This window comes from Medicago sativa, chromosome 5 (genome assembly GCF_051527215.1).
Source record: "Medicago sativa cultivar Bolivia chromosome 5, Bolivia_mono, whole genome shotgun sequence".
In the NCBI taxonomy this organism is placed as follows: Eukaryota; Viridiplantae; Streptophyta; class Magnoliopsida; order Fabales; family Fabaceae; genus Medicago; species Medicago sativa.
Window position 1 is genome coordinate 18,206,673 of NC_140753.1, and position 20,216 is coordinate 18,226,888.

Sequence of the window (20,216 nt, forward strand, 5' to 3'; positions counted from 1 at the left end):
TATATATATAAAAAGATTGTTACAAAAGGAGAAGGGGGGCCAATCCAAAACCTTCTCAAGAGTGATTAAACCTAAAATTTGGCCAACGAAGCCTATTTTTGACATAATCACTCCTAGCTTGCACATGAATAGTATAATAATATACAAAGCTATCTAGAGTGAGACCTATATTCGCCAGGGCATCTGCACAAGCATTGTCCTCTCTATAAACATGGGAAACCAAAAAGTTTATCTGTGAAGTAAATAAGAGACATTTCTTCCATCTATTCCTTAACTGCCAAGGAACCAAACTTTAGAGATTTGAAAGCTAGAACCACTGACATAGAATCAGTTTCCAACCAAAAATTCTTCCAATTTTTCTCCTTTGCAAATTCTTTCGCCCTCATTGCGCCACAAAGTTCTTCGAACAAAGAGTTTCCTACACCAAGACCTTCAGCGAAGCAACCAAGAAATTGAGCTTTGCTATTTCTAAATATACCTCTACATGCAGCTGTGGGGGGATTCAAGGTAGCAGCACCATCACAGTTACATTTAATCCAATGTTGAATAGGTGGATGCCAAATGACCTCCTTGATAATTAGACTTCTGGGGGATGGATTGTAACATTGAGAGACTTCAAAATTGTGAATTCTGTAATGGAATATCTAGCAGATAGTTTGGATATATTAGCTGACATGGAAACACTAGATACAATATGAGACACTTCCTGTTGCGAATGAGTTGCTTTGTTATTAAACCTTGCATCATTTCTGGCGCTCCAAATAGCATTGAGAATGCTGATAATGGTTGCTTGGATAACGAGCTTGCATTGGGGGACCAATCCCTATCACAAAGTTTCCATAAATCATCCACAGTAGGGAAACTGATGTTCAAACTTAAAATAGAAGCAAACCATCTCCACAATACAGAAGCGAAAGTGCAAGTGAAGAATAAATAGAACGATGTTTCCTCATGTCGTTTGCAACAACTACACATTGAAGGAATAGAGAGACCTCTTTGCTTGAGCATATCATCAAATGGACATTATCATGCATGAACCTCCATGCTAAAAGAGATTTGGAGGGAGGTATGTATGGGGACCAAATAGACTTAGCCCAATGCAGCTTTTGAAAATTGGTAGCTTTGAAGGAATACGCATCTTTAAGGGTTAACTGTCCATTACTAGTTTCTTTCCAAATCAATTCATCCTTTTGAGAGGATAGGGTAGGGGAATGACTTCCTTATGCACTAAATTCCATAATTCAGGAAAGTCTTCAAAGAAAAATTGAGGCAGTGACCACTTATTCTCATGAATGAAATCACTCACCAGAACATTGTCATCCAAAATATCACTCTCAACTGTGAAGGAAATAAAAGGAGCTCCACACCACGCATCCTTCCAGAACTTGATTGATCTTCCATCACCAAGCAGCCAACAAGAATTGTCCATCATGACGTTTCATTCATTTTTTATACTAGACCAAATGGAGGAGAATATGTAATGAGACATAATTTTCCCATTTATGAGCACTCTACTAAGGAGAATAGATGACCAGTCTTGATTGGAGTGAATCATGTCCCAGCAGAGTTTAAGATTAGCAGCTTGATTTAAAGTTTTTAAAGATCTAACTCCAAGGCCACCTTGAGTAGTTGGTTTACAAAGCTTTTTCCATGAGACAGTCACAAGCTTCCTTTTTTCAATATCTCCACTCCAAATGAAACTTCTGATAGCAGCCTCTAAATCTTTCAACAATGAAACTGGCCAATCATAGATTGATTATGTTGTTAAACTGGTGTAATTCGGTTCAATTATGAGTGTGTATTGATTACGAGTCATTAATGTCTTGATTAACGGCATTCAATGTTGTTTGCAGCTATATTAGTACCTAGTGTAAGTTAACTCGCGTTGTCCTGTAATCCGCGTGACTTAACTCATGCTGAGTTCAGCGTGACTTAAGTCACGTTGGGTTTAACACCTGCGTGACTTAAGTCATGTTGGGGGTATTTTAGTCAATTTGTATGAGAATGAGCAAATCTTGATGGGGAAGATCAATTTTCCACTTATTAAAGCTAACCTGTCTTGAAATATTCATTTTTGTATGAGAATTTATTTTTTCACCACTTGAACTTCTAGCGCACCCTATAAAATTTCATTTTTACCCCATTCCTATTATATAATCTGAAGTGAGTTTTAGATATTTTTGGATTAGATAATCAGAATACATCTAGAGTCCAACAACCATTAGAAATGTGTTTGTACCCTTGCAGATTTAACAAACTTTTATAAACTAGAAGATTTGACCAACATAAACATAAATAAATATATAAAAAAACCATTATATATACTATATATAAAGAAAATATGCTTAGAATACATGAGTTTCGGCTGTTTTTTTTTATTATCTATTTTTCCCTTCATTTAAACTATTTTATTTACTATTTTATCCTTTAATAATATTATTTTAAATTTTAATTAAAAAATATAAATTCCATTAAAATAGGAAATATCTCACTACAATGGGAACAATATTATCAATATTATATATGACGGAGATTGAGATTTTGGGCTGTATTTTCTATAATTCCAATTATACCCTTAAACAAAGTTTCCTATATTAATGTTATATTGTTGGCGGTATTAAAAAAGATAGAGATTTATACTATATTTGTTAAATCACTGTTGTTATTGAAAAAGATAAACATGGTTTTTTGAGTTTGTTACAATTTGAAAGTCACAAATATTTGTACTTATAATTTTAATCAAAATAAGAAATTCATATAAATATCGTTCATAATTTACACGTGTTAGCGAAATAAAAAGAGCGGAAAGAAAGTCCGTATTTTTGCTAGTAAATATAATACTCTCTCCGTTTCAAAATGAATGTCGTTTAAGGTTTTTACACACATATTAAGAAATGCATTAATTAAAAGAAAGAGAGATGTTATTTTACCAAATTATCCTAATCAACTATTGGTTTGTTTTTCATTAAAGAAAAAATAATACTTTGGAAGTAGTGTATATAGTATTAATTGAAGGGTACAGTTGAAAAGAAAAAGTTATTATTACATTGAAAACTGAAAGTAAAATTCATTTTGAAACCATTTTTTTTGGCTAAAACGACACTCATTTAGAAGGTGATCTCTTATTTGATCGTATGAAACATTCTACCTTCTTTGGTGCACCTTTTGTATTTACCTTTTTCGGAGGTGGACGCATATAGGTTATTTGTAACACCCACGACTGACGAGGACAGGGGAGTGGTCGTCGGTGCACAAGGCACGACAATGAGCGGCTCCCGACAGTTTCTAGAGGAACCGAATCACATCGGAATGAGAGGGATCCTAAGGCTGTGTAGGTATGAGACTACATGGTTGAAGGAAGGCTTATAAGAATTGTTTTGTACTACCTATATCAACAAGATGCATCTTCTTTTCGGTAGCTCGTTCCATAAGAACTCCACAATTAAGCGTGCTTGACTTGGAGCAATTTTGGGATGGGTGACCTACCGGGAAGTTTCCCGGTAAGCGTGCGAGTGAGGACAAAACACGCTGAAAAGACTCGTGTTGGTTTGTGGGGTCAGTCAACAATCCTGAAAGCAGTATGGGATGTTACATTGTTTCCTGTAAAATAAACTATAAACTGACGAAACTGCTATATGATATGCATCTTCATATTGTAATAAATAACTTTGAATCAGGTTTGCAATGTATAATGATATTTCCTGTAAAATAAACTGACGAAACTGCTATATGATATGCATCTTCATATTGTAATAAATAACTTTGAATCAGGCTTGCAATGTATAATGATATGTTATGATCATGGTAAAAACATGAATATGCTTTATGTTGTTAACAGGGCATTTCAAAATATATAATCCGAATAAATATAGCACAGTTCAAGTTATAAAATTTGAGACACGCCATCATCCTACAAAATGAGCATATTAGTACACAAACAAGGGGGTGGGATAGTGCTCAGTTCATATTATATAATCTGACATGCCCTTAACACCATGTAGAATAAACACGTCTGCATGCAAACAAAAAGGTTAGGAAACCTCCTATTTTATATTATAGAATCTGAAACAATGCTATGTTTGTTTAGATTATCTAATCCAAAATGTCTCACTAACATAACAAAATGCATATTTACAAAACTACAACCAAACATAATTTGAAATACCAAACTTGATGCAAATCACGTTCTAGTCGAAGAGATATTTATCTGATTGGCCTTCTTAGAAACACTATCATCCTCAAACCACAACCTTTTTCAATGAATTTGAATTTCATTGAAACAGACATTGACATTTCACCGAATCAACTATTTTATAATTGGACAACTTCTTGTACTTGGTATGGGAACCTCCTCTTTCACATATCAAGTAACAAATTATTTTCTGCCATTTCCTTCATTATCTGATTTTCCAATAACAATTTTATGTCCTAGCTTCCTTGCTTCATTTGGAACACGCGTCCACAACTCGTCTTGTGAAGTTAACTTTCTTTCATTAATAAAATATATCTATAATGAGTGAAAACAACTGGATGTGGCACCTCGACTTTGGCATTGTCAGAAGGATTCTAAACTGCAGACACAACCTCTACTTTGGCATCGCAGAAAGAATTCTCAACTAGAGGTCGAGGAACCTTGAATTTTGTCTCGCCGAAATTATTTAAAACTTGAGACAAAATGGTTGGCTTCACATCAACAAGAGGTTCAACAACTAGAGGTGTAATGTTAGGAGTCAAACTAGAGGGATTATCAATAGGAGCATCCATATTTGGAACAATGTAAAGTACAGTTAGAAATACTTGTATATTTCTGTTTTAGTAGGATTCAGACTATATTATCTGAACTGAGTTGTTCAAATATTCATATTAAATAATCAAAATGATGCCAATACAAATTTGGTGACGTGAATCAAACGATAATGCTCGGAAAAAAAATGAGGAATGTTTTATATTCACATTACCTTCGCATTCACATGAAAATAGTGTGTATGAAGTCTCTTGATGCTTGGATTTTGCTATGAAATGACATTTTTTTTTTGTCAAAATGGTGGTGTTTTTAAGATGTATGGAGTGGAATGTGATAAATTGGTGAAGTTCTGTCAACTTATGGAAAACACATACACAGGGGGTTTTAGATTATATAATCTGAAGGCAGAAAAACATGCTCCGATTTATATAATTTGAACCATGATTTAAAAAAAAAAAAAAAAAAAACTCTACCAAAGGAGGTGTTCGAAATAGAGAAATAACAATTTCGGATTATATAATCTGAATATGTTTTGAATTTTAAAATCTAAACGAGATAAAATTTTCAAAATGGAGGGCACGTAAAACCCTTTGAAAAAAGAAATTATATTTTTTTATCATCCTAAACTGAGTTGATGTATCCAAATGATTTTACTAAAGTTAAAATTTGGTTTTAGGCACAGGAGCAATTGAAGTTTGTTGGTTCAATTCCTACTTCATAGTTGATACACAAATGGAACACTTTCCATCTAAAAAGTTAATTTTTATGATAAAAAAAATAATGTATATCTTAAATAACTTTAAGATGATCTCTTTATTTGGATAATTATTTTCTATTTATTTAACATACTACTCGCATCTTCCTCTCAAAAAACATACTACTCTCATCTCTCTTAATTTTATTTTGGACTAAAATTTTTCATTCAAAGAGTTAAAATTTTCGCTGCTTTTGATCATATGATTTGTCCTTCTATAATCCTAACTCCAAACTCTTATTTTCAAGATGATGGATAACATAAATTTTTACTCAAAAAATTTGCTTTATTATTCTCCTTCATTGAACAATTTATGTCTTGCTATCTAGACTACCTCAGATATCCAAACCAACAAGTTATGTTGAATTTCTTACAAATACATGGTAACACAAATGATGAATGATTCATCTGTTTCTGGACCTGTCTTGACTTGATCAACTTGATCCATATCCACAAATTTGGTTTGATCATTTTCATCATATTCCTTATTTATCTTATATAAAAAGGTTTTATTTCAATATTGTAATGAATTGGATCTTTTCTCCAATCACTCTTCTTTCTCTCTCAATGAATGCTTCTTCCAATCTTCCATCACATAGTAGTTTCCCCTCTAAATTTAAACAAAAATTCCAAGGTTTTGTTCTATATCCTTCTATACTAGATCTTTGAGCGTCTCTAGTAATAAAAATAATAAAGAGATTAACTAAACAATCAAATGTAAAAGAGCTTAGGAATTTTTATTAATATCTTCAAGTAGGAAAATTTTAGAGTATGGGAAAATAGGAGTTCTGTATTAAAATTTGTAGAGCTTAGGAATTTGTTTGGACTTAAGCTCATCTTAATATTAAAGATTAGTATATGTGAAAGAGTCTCGTTAACGTGTCTATTCTGTCTACAACGGCTTTCACTCCATCGACACAAATCCGGTGTTGGCCATTCTCTCTTTGCGGCTCACTAACGTATTAGTATTCGCGATAGTACCTTAGTATAGTCGATAGGCAGCCCTTTTTGTAATCCAACTTTGAATAAGAACATCAGTTATTAGGACTTAACCCATGATAGAGACAAATATGAAAAATTAGTTTATTAAGTGGAAGAACACATTGAACATTTTCATTTATTCAATGTGAAATTCCTATCAAACTTCTAGTGGTATGACCTCCCCAAGTTGCTAACTAAACCATAACAATCTACAGTCTTATTATGAGTTTATCCAAGCAAATATATTTACTACAAAATCTAGAAGGAACCTTCATTGCATGGTTGTGTACCTTGACTTTCATGACAAAGCTACCAATTTGTAGTTTGATTGAAAGCCTAAAAAACTTTGTAGGGCACAATCATGTACACCTTTTCTTAAAGAGAATAAAAATGTGTGAATGATGGAAAGTGAAGCAAGAAAAATGTAAGATCGAGACAGGGAACAAAGCCAAAATTTATGTTAATGGGTTCTTGTCAAAATCTAGCACATTATCTTTTAATCTGTAGTCTAACTAGATATGTGGGGAACCTTATCATCCATTGCTCCCTAGAAAACATGTATTCAAAATATTCCATCTTTTACTTTGTTTAATTTTTTCTTCTTGTGGAGTATCAAGAAAGAAATGGGATATATCCTATATGGGGTTGTAGCTAAGACTCAAATGGAAAAAAAAAAGAACCCTTTAGTACTTTTAAAGTCTTTAATTATGTGGGGTTCAACTCAAAGAAAAATTCTAATTGATGGGTTATGGTCTATTTTCAAAGGCATATATTTATTTTTCATATTTGAAGAAAAGGCCACAACAAAATGATTTCATTTACACTTCTCAAGAATATTATTGAAATAATCCATTAATTTGATATGTATATATCATTGATTTTTATAAAAGAAAAGGATATATATGATTCAGATTTTATACCAAGTGTCTGAAAAGGTTGTCCAATATATTAGTATTCTCATTCTCATATATGCTACTTAAAAGAAATTCTAAAGAAATTCTCTATGTTTTCTCCTTGGATGAAACACTACTAGGGCAATCTGAATGGTTGATAGCAATATATACTACCTGCATGTAAAACCTATTTTTTTTTCATAGTCACCAATCACTAGACAAAATGCATCTCCACTAATTAGTTGATTTATTAGTAGCAAATTAGTAATTTCTATAATGAGTGGTAGTCTTAGTTTGCGACAAGCAATAATTCATGCACTATATATTTTTTTATTGTTGGAACCCACCCCTTTTTCCAATGCAAAATAAAATTAAAATATAGATGAGTATAAACTGTATCAGAGGCAACTCAACAAATTTGTCGGTCTAACACAAATGTTAACTGAGGCTTTAAGTTTTTTTTTTTTTTTTTAAGCATGAAGCCTATAAGATTCAAACCTACAACTATTTATTAAAATTTGGAGACTTAACCATTGGAAAGGAAATCTGGAGGATATGCTTTTGTGTGAAGAATTTTCACCAACCTGTGTTTATTACACTGAGGTCGGACAATAAGATTGTTGATCGATGGAACTAATTAATAATTCTATCAGAGCTGATGGTTTGACTAAATTTGTCTGACTTATTGTATCGAAAGTCTTCATGACAATATGGTGGTCATATGATACGTTGTGTCAATGAAAAAGCTTTCGCTTGAGGAGAAATATACCCATATGAATGGTGAACTCATATTTGAGGAGGAAATTGTTGGTATGTTAAATGTGAGTAAAAGCCTCACGTCGGTTGAAAATTGGATGTAGAACAACATATAATAAGTGAGATCATCCATACCCAAAACCTTAAAATATTGGGTATATGATGCCCTATTTTATTTGTGTGGTTGTTCAAAACTCAGTAAAATGATTTCCAAACTCCCCTCATGACCCAACATTTAGTCATTATTAAAGCTCAATATAATTCTCAATAATGTGTTGTGAAAATCAAACCAAAGCTCTCTCGTACAAACTCGACATGTAGAACAGTAGAACCAATTGAGCCACTCATTGAATTATTGATACCTTGATTAAACGCAAGAATGATAATTAAAAGCAAAAGCATGTATAAGTACCGTGAAAGGAAAGATATATTAGTTAGTCAAATTTTCTACAAATGAAATACTAAATCTTAAAGATTCTTATAGTGAGAATCACAAGTTTTAAAATCGTGTCGACTAAAGATCAAGACATAAACCGTGTAGGGTCATGCCTCAACAAATGATTATATTCTCTTTGATTTCCATAATTTCACCCTTTAGGGCTTTAAAAGAACAAAAAGAAATTTTCACGATGCTCATTAGGTGGTAGACAGGGAAATTTTGTAAACCAAAGAAAATAAAACTGCTTTTAAGAAAAGGATGTTGTATCTTAAAAGCACTTTTCCAAAAATTTCAATCTATCCAAAGCTCTTCACTTAATTTGCAGTATATCTATGCTTTGGCTCTCAGGGAAATCACGTGTGCTACATATCCTTCTGCAAAAGAAATTAATTTATAAGAATGAAAAATGACAGATAATAAATTTATCTTTTTATTTTATTTGTTGGAATCGGATAATAAGTTTATCTTCAAATTATTTGAAAGAAGAGAAAATGAAACAAAATAAAATTGAATTCTTTGGTTTACTCATTACGTAAAATGTGAGAAGAAAAACAATATATTTATAAAATAACATATATATCTTCAATAAAATGTGCAATAAAGCAAATAAAAATACAAAATAACTATTATTGATGCAAAAGAAACCCAAGTTTTCCAGTTAAAATAAAAAGTTGTTTTCTCTCTTAAAAAGAAAAATAAAATGAGTAATATATTTAGTTTGTTTTTTTACAGAATTTTAGTTTGTTGTAACTCATGGATTTTTTTTTTTTTTTTGTGGTGGCCGGGGTTCGAACCCCATAAATAAAAAGTTGTTTTCTCTCTTAAAAAGAAAAATAAAATGAGTAATATATTTAGTTTGTTTTTTTACAAAATTTTAGTTTGTTGTAACTCACGAGATTTTTTTTGTGGTGGCTGGGGTTAGAACCCCAGATTGTTGTAACTCATGGAATTTTTTTTTTGTGGTGGCCGGGGTTCGAACCACAGACCTTGCATATATTATGCATTGTCCCTACCAACTGAGGTAAGCTCACGAGGACATAACTCATGGAATTTAAACCATTGGTAAGGGTTTAACTTTATATTTTCAAGGGATGAAATTGAAATTTTATATGGAATAATTGTAAGACTACTATTATTTTCTCACTGTTTATAAAAAGTTTCCCATCCTCAATTATCTTTTTAAAACTCTGCATTTTTCTTTATATTTGGTTCCTATATAGTATATTATTATTATTATATGAATTTTCTTCCCTTGAGACTATTATCAAGTAATGTCATAAAAAAATCTAATCATTTGTTTAGATGATTATATTCGATGATAACATCAAATTACAAAAAAAATTATTTGAATAATGAATATTATTGAAAAAATATGAAACTTGTTACAAGACTTTGTGAGAAATAGATCTTATTTTTTCTATTAGTTTTTTTTACTAGTTCAATTTTTCTAGTAATATAGATAAATTATTATGACATAATGTCATAAAAAAATACAGATAAATTATCTTTAAGTGAACCAAAAAATTTATTTTGGGTGCGTATTGTTGGCCAACAAATGTAGCCCAATTGCTCCTATTTGGGCTTGCATACTGGATCGAGGAACATTATACCATGTACCCCTCCATTTAATACTTTACCCCAACAAATTATTGAAAATGTCAAATTTACCCTATTCTCATTTAACTTCACCCCACACGTATTCTAGAAAACAAGTTTCCAAATTCATTTTTCTTCATCATGTACTCATTGTTTCTCTTCAACCCAAAGTCATATGGTGAGTAAAATTGGTATTTTAAATGATTTGTTGGGTAAAGAATTAAATGTAGGGGTATGCGGTATACTGTAGTGGATTTAGGCTATATGTTCAAAATTAATCGAGGCTATTTATGCAACTAGTTGAACATAATACTCACAACTTTTTTTCGTTTTGTTATTAATATGCGCATCTTTAGAGGAATATATTTATTTATGGTCAAACTCAAATCACAAATAAAGAAGATTTAGGAACACCGCAAACAAAATGTTCTTGCTACTGTTGTTATTAACTCTATACCTTCTTATAGGATGCAAATTCAATGGTATCCTCAATCTATTTGTGAAGTTGCATGTAGATTTGTTTGGAAGGGATCATAGGACAAAGGTATTAATTTGGTTAGTTGGGATAAAATGACCTGCCACAAGAAATTAGGTGACATTGGTATTCACATTTCTAGATTCCAGAATGTGGCTCTCCTTGGCAAGTTGGTGTGGGATATTCTTAACTCTGAAGATAAATTATAGGTCAAGATGTTTAAAGATATTTACTTGGGGGAAAATTTGGTCTTAAATGCTACTACTCAAAAAGGGTCTCCTACTTGGAACCATATTGTCGAAACTATTGAGCTCCTTAAAGATGGGTTTCAATTCAAATTGGGCGCTGGTAACTCTAGTTTTTGGTATAGCCCTTAGCTAGATAAGGAACCTCTATGTACTCATGTGCCTTACGTTCACTACCATGATATGAACTAAAGTATCAAGGATCTTGTTGATGGAAATGATTGAAAACTTTCTTGCCTATATTCCATACTTCCCACCAACATTATTAATAAGATTATTTCGGCTCCTCGTGTTCTTGTGCTTGACATTCCTGATGTGTGTGTGTGTGGAACAACTGCACACCAAGCATATACTCTGTTTGAGAAGGCTACTAGTGGTTAAGGGGTGCTCAAACTTCATTGCTCGAGGAAGAAAGTTGGAATTGAATTTGGCGCCTTTGTGCTCCTTCAGATATTGAGTTCTTCTTATGGCAATTGTGCCACGACTTTGTTCCCTTCAGGTCCGTTTTATTGTCTCGTAATCTTATCTCTTCTAAATTATGCCCTATCTGTAATCAAGGTAGTGAAGATATGTTACATGCTTTGTTTTCTTTCCCGCGTGCCAAGGATGTGTGGTCCTTTTGTCTCCACAAGTAGTTCACTCCTCCATATCGAGATAATTTACGTACCTGGATGAAAGAATTTATCTCAAATATTGGCCCCATTGGTCCCATTATCACGTAGAAGATTTGGTGTTCTCGCAACAAATGTATCTTTGAGGATATCAAACATTTTGTCCAAGAAATTGGCACTCAAGTGTTATCATCTCTGCATCATATCTTGAAAGCTTTTGCTTATCCTACCTCTCACATTGTTCAGCAGCCTACATTTATTATCAATTGGCAACGACCTACTATGGATTCAAGAGCTCTAAATATTGATGGCAGTGAGTTCCTCGATTTCAACTTGTGAGGTTTTGGTAGTCTTATTTGTGATAGTTCTTTTCTGCACAGTTTCTTTGGGAAAATTAGTAGAGTTTGCATTCTCCATACTGAGATTTTGGGTTTATACCATGATTTGAAGTTGTGTTGGGATACTGGATTTCAACATGTGTTGTGTCTCTTTAATTCAACTACCGTTGTTGACCTCATCCAAAAAGATTTGAATGTACATCACAAGTATGCAAATTTGATCATGACTATTAAACACCTTCTTTATAGAAATTGGGTGGTTAATGTACGACATACTTTGTGTGAGTGTAATGTTGCATTTGATTTTCTAACTAAAAATGGTGCTCTAAGTGACAGTAACCTTGTTATTTTGAATGAAGCCCCTCCTCATATGACCTCTATCCTCTTAGCAGATGTCATGGGTGTTGAGTTTGTTCGACCCTAGATTGGGTCTTTTCTTGTTTTGTTTTTCCTTTTTGTTACCAAAAAATGCAATTCATTTAAATTTTTTTACAAAAGCAAAACGATATTCATTCATTCACGTGGTTGCATGTGATGTTCAAATTATTCATTTAATTATTTTAGAAATATGTATAATTTAATTATGTATTCTTTTACTATTTTTTTATTTGTGTGTCAACAAAATTTTTATTTAGGTTGTGACCACACAAGTGTAACTACTTGCAACTTTATTATGGTACTCACATATAAAACATAGAAAAAGAACGTTTTTCAAGATTTTTTTTCCTATCGTCCAAATCAAATTGAAGTATTTACTTCAAGTATCATTATCTTATGGGGTCTTGCTATGGCACTTGTTAAGAATTCTAAAATAGAAATTTGTAAGTTTTATGTATAAAAAAATTACTTTTTCAAGTTTCGTTGTGTTGAATGCATTAAATCCAAGACAAAATATCTTTTTAAGAATTCTTAACAAGTATCCTAAAGACAATTGTTAGCATTTCCCTTATCATATTTAGGAGAATGAAAATGTAGATTAAATAAAAACAAATGATCACAAATATTGTTGGCATAAAATCTAACCCAGTAAATCTACAGAGAAAAATATAGGTCTACCATTGTTTTATCTTGGTTTTCGGGTGTCAAACATTGATTACGTTTGAACCTTTTAAACCGGTGATATCTTATTTTTTCTTGGGAAGGGAAAAAGTAAGCAAAACCCTTGAGAATCGAGGTCCGGGAGTTGTTTTCGCTACGGGAAGGTGTTAGGCACCCATAACGACTATAGTATCCTATAGGAACCGTCTTTAATTTCTACGCGCGCGCTTTATTTTTAAATGCTATTTTGAAAGAAAATATTAAGCCTAAGAGTTTTTCTAAATGAAGAATTGGAGGGAGAAGAATGCGTTTGAATTTTTGTTTTATTTGAATTGAAGGAATTTTGTTCCTTACCTACGTACCCGTTTAAGGGATCAAATCCACCGTAGTTCTCTTCCAAAAATGTTTTTGTTTTTGTTGGTTGATTTTAAGTTTGAAAATGGGATTTTGAAGAATAGAGAGAGGCCTCGAGGGCATGAGATTTAGAAAAGGTGAGGTGGAATTAGTTATTTGCAAAATATGGTCAAAGTATGATTAATTTTCATTGAATTTTTGATTAAGAAAATAAAAGGGAAAATTACAATGGGATTTTGATCCCAAAGGTTTATTTTGAAAATGATTTGAGTGAAGTTTGTTCATATTTTTTGGAAAATTGATTTTTTTCTAAGTAATAAGCCTAAACATTCATCTAAACATACAATCCTAAACATACATCTAAACATGCATATTCTAACTATATATCTAAAGTGAAGTGTGTGCGTGTGTCGGTGCTTGTGTCGGTGTACATCATTAGAGTCCATTGTCCTTTACATCATACCCTAGATACATTCTATGGCCTCTTTGCCTAGAAATTAAAAGTGCATAAAGGAAAATATTACAAAACTCCTAAGTGTTTACATTCTATCTTTGGTACAAATTAAATTGCAAGGAAAAAAAAAATAGAGATGAATATGGGATGAAATGGAGATGCTTATGAAATGATGAAACATGAAATGAAAGGGGTTAGTAGCACATGACAATATCAAAAGAAATAAAGCAAGAAAGACACTATAGCACTAAGCATAGAAAATAAACCAAAATAAAGGCAAAATGAGTGCAAAACATGGCTAAAATTTACCCATAAAATGCAAGAGCCACATGACCTATAATTCTCACATTCCAACATAATTTAAAAGGCTTAGAATCAGATTTTGAAATGGGAATTAAGGCAACATAGTTAACTTGACATTTTGGAAGCAAACTTAGACATATTTGCATTATTTATTTACACAAGTATCTTGTAAGCTAAGTAACCTACCAAAATTCACAATCATGCAGCAATATTAAACACAAACAGTGGCTAAAACCCCATAGAATCAAATGGCATAGGTCGCAAGTGTTCATCAAGAAAGTTGGGATTGGAATCAAGCAAGTTTCCATCAATTTTAGCATAAAATGTCACAAAATAGCAAGAAAATTAGCCACATTATGTTCACCAATCTTTAATATGCAAAATTATCACAGGAACACCACAAAGTTGTCAAGAAATGTGTATGGAAATTTTTAGAATTTTTTAAAGGACTTTTAAGCTCAAAAATGTACAAAGCTCTTCACAAATTTGACACAAATACATCACATAAGCAAGATTTTTTATTACACATTTTTTATCAATGTTTCTCATGCAAAACCACTACACAAACATTACATACGCATCAAAAAAAAACTTAGAAATTTTTATAGAATTTTTGCAAGAATTTAAAGCAAGGCAGGGGTGTATATAGCAAGGAAATCAGTAGAACATGCAAGAAATAGGGGGTGCAAGCAGCAACATGGACACAGGCCAGGCAGAATGGGCTCCAGGACGGGCCAGGATGGAACCATGGGTTGGACCATGGGTGAACCGGTTCGTTGGCCTATATAAGGCCTTGAACCGGTCCATCCTCCATTTCTCTTCTCCACTTCTCTCTCTAAGACCAAAACTAGAGAGAGAGAGTCTGCAAATGACTCTCTCTTCTCCGACGAGACACTCCACTTCCGACGTGGTGGCCCATGGTGGCGCCGCCGCGTCGGAGCTTCAATCTTCTCCGATCTGAAAACTGAACGCATCTTCTTGAAGCTCTTTCTCTCCTCTTTATGATTATGAAAACGTTTTCTTGAAAACGAGCTTAGATCGGAGTAGATCTAGGATTGCATCGTTCGGTTCTATGTTCTCAGTTTTCATGAAACGAAACCCTAACATGCTCAATTTTCTTCTCTGATTATGAAATTGAACTCGTATTTGAAAAACAACGGTGAATCTTCATGACTTTTCAAATTAGGGTTTTGTTTCGAATTTTCTTTGAATTTCTTCGAAGTTTTCACTTCGATTCACCGTTTATTTTCAATCTTGAGTCTTCGATGATGATTTAAAGTGCAAACGAGAGGATTCTTTTGAATATACCTGGATTTAGTGGAGATTCGAACGAAAATCTTTGAGAAAATTTCTGATCCTTCTTCTTCTCACTTTCTTCGTCCCTGTGATCGTGTGAATCCACTGGATTTGCACTTGAATTGCAGGGACCAGTTCGATGATGAAGGTTCTCGCGAAGAACCTCTGAGAACTTCAAAAAAAATCCAATTCGAAGTGAATTTTGCTGCGTGATTACTGGATTGAAACTTGTGTGACGAAATTGATGAAAACTTGTGGTGATTTGGCGTGGATTCTGTTCTGGTTTGATACGAGTTTGGATATTCTGGACAGTTAGGGTTTGAAGATGATGAACTTGTTCATCATTGTTCTTGAGCTTTTCTGGGTTTCTTGAGAGTTTTGATCGAAATGTTTGGGAGAGAGAAAGTGAAGATGTGTTTATGCTGAGTTGTAAAAATCTGTGTGGCATGGCAATGATTGGGGGCCTTTTATAGGCTGCCAAGTGTATTGCTGGACCAATAGGAATTGGACACCTGGATTTGGACTTGAAATGGCTCGGCCTTGGCTTATTTTGGATTTTGGGCTCTTTTGCAATTTTGAAACTTTGGAGGACTGATCTGTAAATGTAAAGAAGGACTAATCTGCAATTGTAAAAAAAAAAGATAAAATTTCGAAATAAAAAGGACTTAAAAAAAGTAAAAATTCAAAACAAAAAGACTTGGACACAAATTTGGAAGTTTTGAGGACTTTAAAAAATAAAATAAAAAAGAAATAAAACAAAATTGGACTAAAAAATGGTAATTTGACTAAACGTAAAGTGAAACGATTTAAAACTGACAAAACGGACTAAAACGAACCAATGGCTTAAATGAGGTACTTTAAAGTAACCTCTCTCTGCCGAAATTTCGTGTGAAATGACCAAAATGCCCCTGGGGCTAAAACGACTGAAAATGATTCGGACACAATTTAAAAATGGATTTTTAACAGGGAATTGAAACTAAGACTCATACAAGTAAAATTAAAAGACTCAGAGACAATTTTAGAGTTTAAACTGGGTTTTAGCACATGAAAAGACTAAAATGCCCCTAGGGGCAAAACTGACTCAAAATGACTTCAAATGCAATTCTTGAAATGGATTTTGACATAGAATTGAAATGAAGCCTTATTCTAACCAAATGAAAAGACTCAAACAAAATTTTGAAGGACTGAGAGAAATTTGACATAGGAAATGACTGAAATACCCTTACATGTGAACTTTGCAAATAACATTGAAATAAAATGCAGAGAGAGATGCAATTGATCAGAGATAGTTCACATGACTTATAATGCAAGAAAAGAAGGATTGAATAAGTATTTTTAGGTCCAAAATTAGGGTATAACAACCATAACGGATTATACAAAATACAAATCAACATAAATGGATCCAACCCCAATCAACTCTAAGAAATGAACACCAATCACGATCAGAACCCAACGAACTCATTTACGGACACGAATTCATGTTGTAAAAAAAGATGATGTATGAACGTTTGCAATCACCAATCAAGAGGTAAAAAAACTAGTAAATGTACCTCAAAGTGTATTTGATCACTTTTTAGTTATAATTTGATAAATCAATCGATCTAAAAAATAAGTAGGTGTACGTTAGCAAATTCCGTATATATATATAACTCGACTATACCTTTAAAAAAACTCGACTATGATTAAATAAAATTTTTAAAAAATGCATAAAGACCCAATGGGAAAATACTTGGGTGACATAATGTCACCGTGACATTAAATCTGGGCCACACAAAGGTGTTGTGTTGTGTGGCCCAGATGTGTTGTGTGACCCAGATGTTGTGTGGCAATGTGTGTTGTGTGGCCCAGATTTAATGTCACGGTGACATTATGTCACCCAAGTGCTTCCCAAAAGAGGGCCTATGGAGGCTTTATTAAAAAAAAAGAAGGCTATTTATAGATATTAGTTGGGTATAATGAGTAATGAATGACTCAAAGAATTATAGACATCAAAAGCAAACTTACGTAGCAAAAGGTTTAACGCATACCAATGCCCTCGTCGTCGTAGGCAGAGCTTAAAAGACATTATTAAAGCTTTGCATGCATCATCTTTCTATTTGCCCAACACACTCCTAGTGATTCTACTTTTTCTCATGAAAAGGGGAAATTAAGAAAAGAAGAAAATTGAACTTTGTTTCCTTACAACCTATGCATGTGTGCACCATCTCATCACTCGCTACTTTTGTCTATATATGATTAATAGCTCATATAATTTTAGAATAATACAAATTCTTAAAACAAATACCTTCAACATTGCTTTTAAAAAGCATAATTCTAATACTCAGTCCCTAAATATAAAATTCTATAGACTAAATCACAAGAATTGAGAAAGACGGTTCCATACTAAGATTTATGGTTGAATGCACAAAAAGATATAAAATAAATTATTGGGTTAAGAAATAATTAATATATTGAAAATTATAAAATAAACCTTACAAAAGGGGCATTTTTTTTATTTTATCAAAAGGTCATTTATATCTTTAATGACGAGGGAAGTAACTTGTATTGCTATTGCTAACCCTTTGTAATGATTATGCGGTGGTTGAGTTTACCAAATACTCTATTTGTTTACTTAAAATATGCTGTCTTTGAATTTCATAAAGATGAAATCCATTTACATAGATCAAGTGCTTATGTTATGTATACATGACCAAATCTCAGAACGATAGGTTAACTAAACTTAAACATGAATAGTACTAGTAATAATGACCTCTTATTCTGTAACTAACTAAATATAGAGGTTCATCACTCAAACGAAAATGATTTGCAAGACAGATAAACCATAATAAGTGTTGGTTGTATTAAATTTAGGCTCGTAAAGTGAGTTCAACTTTCACTTATTTTAGAAAGCATGTTGGTCATTCAAGCAATTAGGAAAGAATATAGGACCTCAACATCATTATTTACCAATTATTTATCCAGCAAAAAGTGGTCAAACCTATATATATAGGACCTACAATAGGTTCGCCCCTAGATCAAAATCAAATGATCAAACAATCAAAGATAATTATGTTGGTTACTACTTTTATTAAATTTTTCTTCATTATTGCTTACGATTAATTAATGAAAATGCATCCAACGACTAACAAGTTGTTATAGATCCAAAGTTCATGAATAGTATTTCAAAAAAAAAAAAGTTGAGGAATATGCTATAATGCAAACAATGCCTTAATGACATTGTTTAACATCTCCCTTATAAGAAATATTGTCCGTAAAATATAAGTCAAACACATGTAAAAATAATAATTACATAATTTTCTTATACAAAATTTATCACTTTTGATTACTAAAACAATACTCGTCATCTCCACTTTTTTAATCAACAATATAAATATTTTGTTGGGAGTACATATTGAATCCATAAACTTCTTGTAACCAAAAAAAAAAAAAAACCATAAACTTCTATCATTTCTCTCATTAATTCTTTGACCCCAACAAGCGCTGATTTGTTTGGATTGACTTATTTTAGTTTATCTAGTAGCATAAATAATTGTGAGATTGTTTATACGAATTTAAATTATGACATGTTTATAAGTTGTTTTCAACTTATTTTATTAAGCTCTCCAAGGTAGCATATATCAAAAAAATTGAATTTTTTATTTTTTTTGTCTATAGACGAGGTGACAATCACCACTTAAAACTCACATTCACAACTACGAGGTCTTGAGTTTGAATATGATGAAGATCCGTCCAATTTTATTTTATCTTTTAATAGAGAAATAACTTATACACAAGCATTTATCATGGTTTATTTTTATGAGAAGCACTTATCATTGATAAACATTTATTCTATATACTGTAAATTAAGTTGTTTACAAAACAATGTCTAAATCAATCTTATAATAACTTAATGCTAATATATGCTATCCATAAGATTCGAATGTTAGTATGATCAGTTTTGAGCTATGTTTTCTTTGTGCTGGTTTCTTGCAATGTAGAAATGGATAGCAGACGATGCTTTTCTTTTTCTTTTTGGTCAAGTGACGATGATTTTCTTTATAAGGGATTATAAGGAACAAATATTAAAGATATGAGATGATGAGACAACATCATGGATTTCTTCATACCCTTTTTAAGAGATAAAAAGAGTAGTGTAAATAAAATTGTCATACTTTTAATAATGGATTTTTCTTTTCGTCTAGAAAATAATTATAGTTTTTATTTTTGAAGAATTGCCATTTACTTTTTAGTAACATTATTTATTTAATGTGCTTTTCAATAAGATAAAGCCTTTTATGAAAATATGTTGTTAAACAGATTTTAACTTCTGGATTTTATTTTTTTAACTTAATGCAGTTTTTAGATTAGAAAAAATAGAAATTATCAAATAACTTTAACATTTTTTGATTAATCTTTTAAAACTCTGAAATACGTAGTTTTTAATTTTTTTATGTTCCAAAATTTTTGGGTCAAACACACTCCTTTTTTTTTTTTAACGAGGGTCGAATACACTCCTGATAACCTACAAATTAAATTTGATGATATCATGGATTATTTGGTTCAACGTCGCATGCTTAAGCTTATAACATATACTATTTATTCTATTGCTACAAAAGACTAACTTATCCATATGTGGCGAAGCTCTATTACTTTCCTCGACGGCATAAAAATGAAATGATTGACATAAATATAAAATTATTATACTAAGCTTAGTTGCAATTAAGAGACATTGGTTACTTTAACTAGTTGAACTTGCTATTCATGTAATTCATTAATCATAGTTTAACTAGTTGAACTTGCTATTCATGACATCACATAAGCTGATTGGTAAACAGAGATTATTCATACGTACGTGGTTTAATAATTTTTTTACTTCGAACAAAAATTTAGACCTAAAGTTTCATTATAGATGGCAAACCTCATGTAAGGCTAGAGAGAACTAAAGTTTCATTGAAGAATG

At 32.0% G+C, this 20,216-nt stretch overlaps 1 protein-coding gene across 1 annotated transcript; it reads right to left on the reverse strand.

Moving 5' to 3' along the window:
• Positions 1-263: 263 nt before the first annotated feature.
• LOC146920704 (uncharacterized) lies at positions 264-1,429 on the reverse strand. The gene is made up of 3 exons (XM_085711197.1): positions 1,307-1,429; positions 738-823; positions 264-630 (listed from the first exon to the last, which is right to left on the reverse strand). Exons 1-3 carry the CDS (start codon positions 1,427-1,429, stop codon positions 264-266), a joined length of 576 nt encoding a protein of 191 aa, XP_085567323.1.
• Between the last annotated feature and the right edge of the window lie 18,787 nt (positions 1,430-20,216).

Excerpts from the sequence above, each read along its gene's own strand:
- LOC146920704 (XM_085711197.1), bottom strand. The coding sequence starts at position 1,429 with ATGGACAATTCTTGTTGGCTGCTTGGTGATGGAAGATCAATCAAGTTC. Across the intron at positions 824-1,306 it reads TTTTGGATGACAATGTTCTG|GGATTGGTCCCCCAATGCAA; the intron begins GTGAGTGATTTC and ends ACTTTGTGATAG. Across the intron at positions 631-737 it reads AGCGCCAGAAATGATGCAAG|AATTCACAATTTTGAAGTCT; the intron begins GTTTAATAACAA and ends ATTCCATTACAG.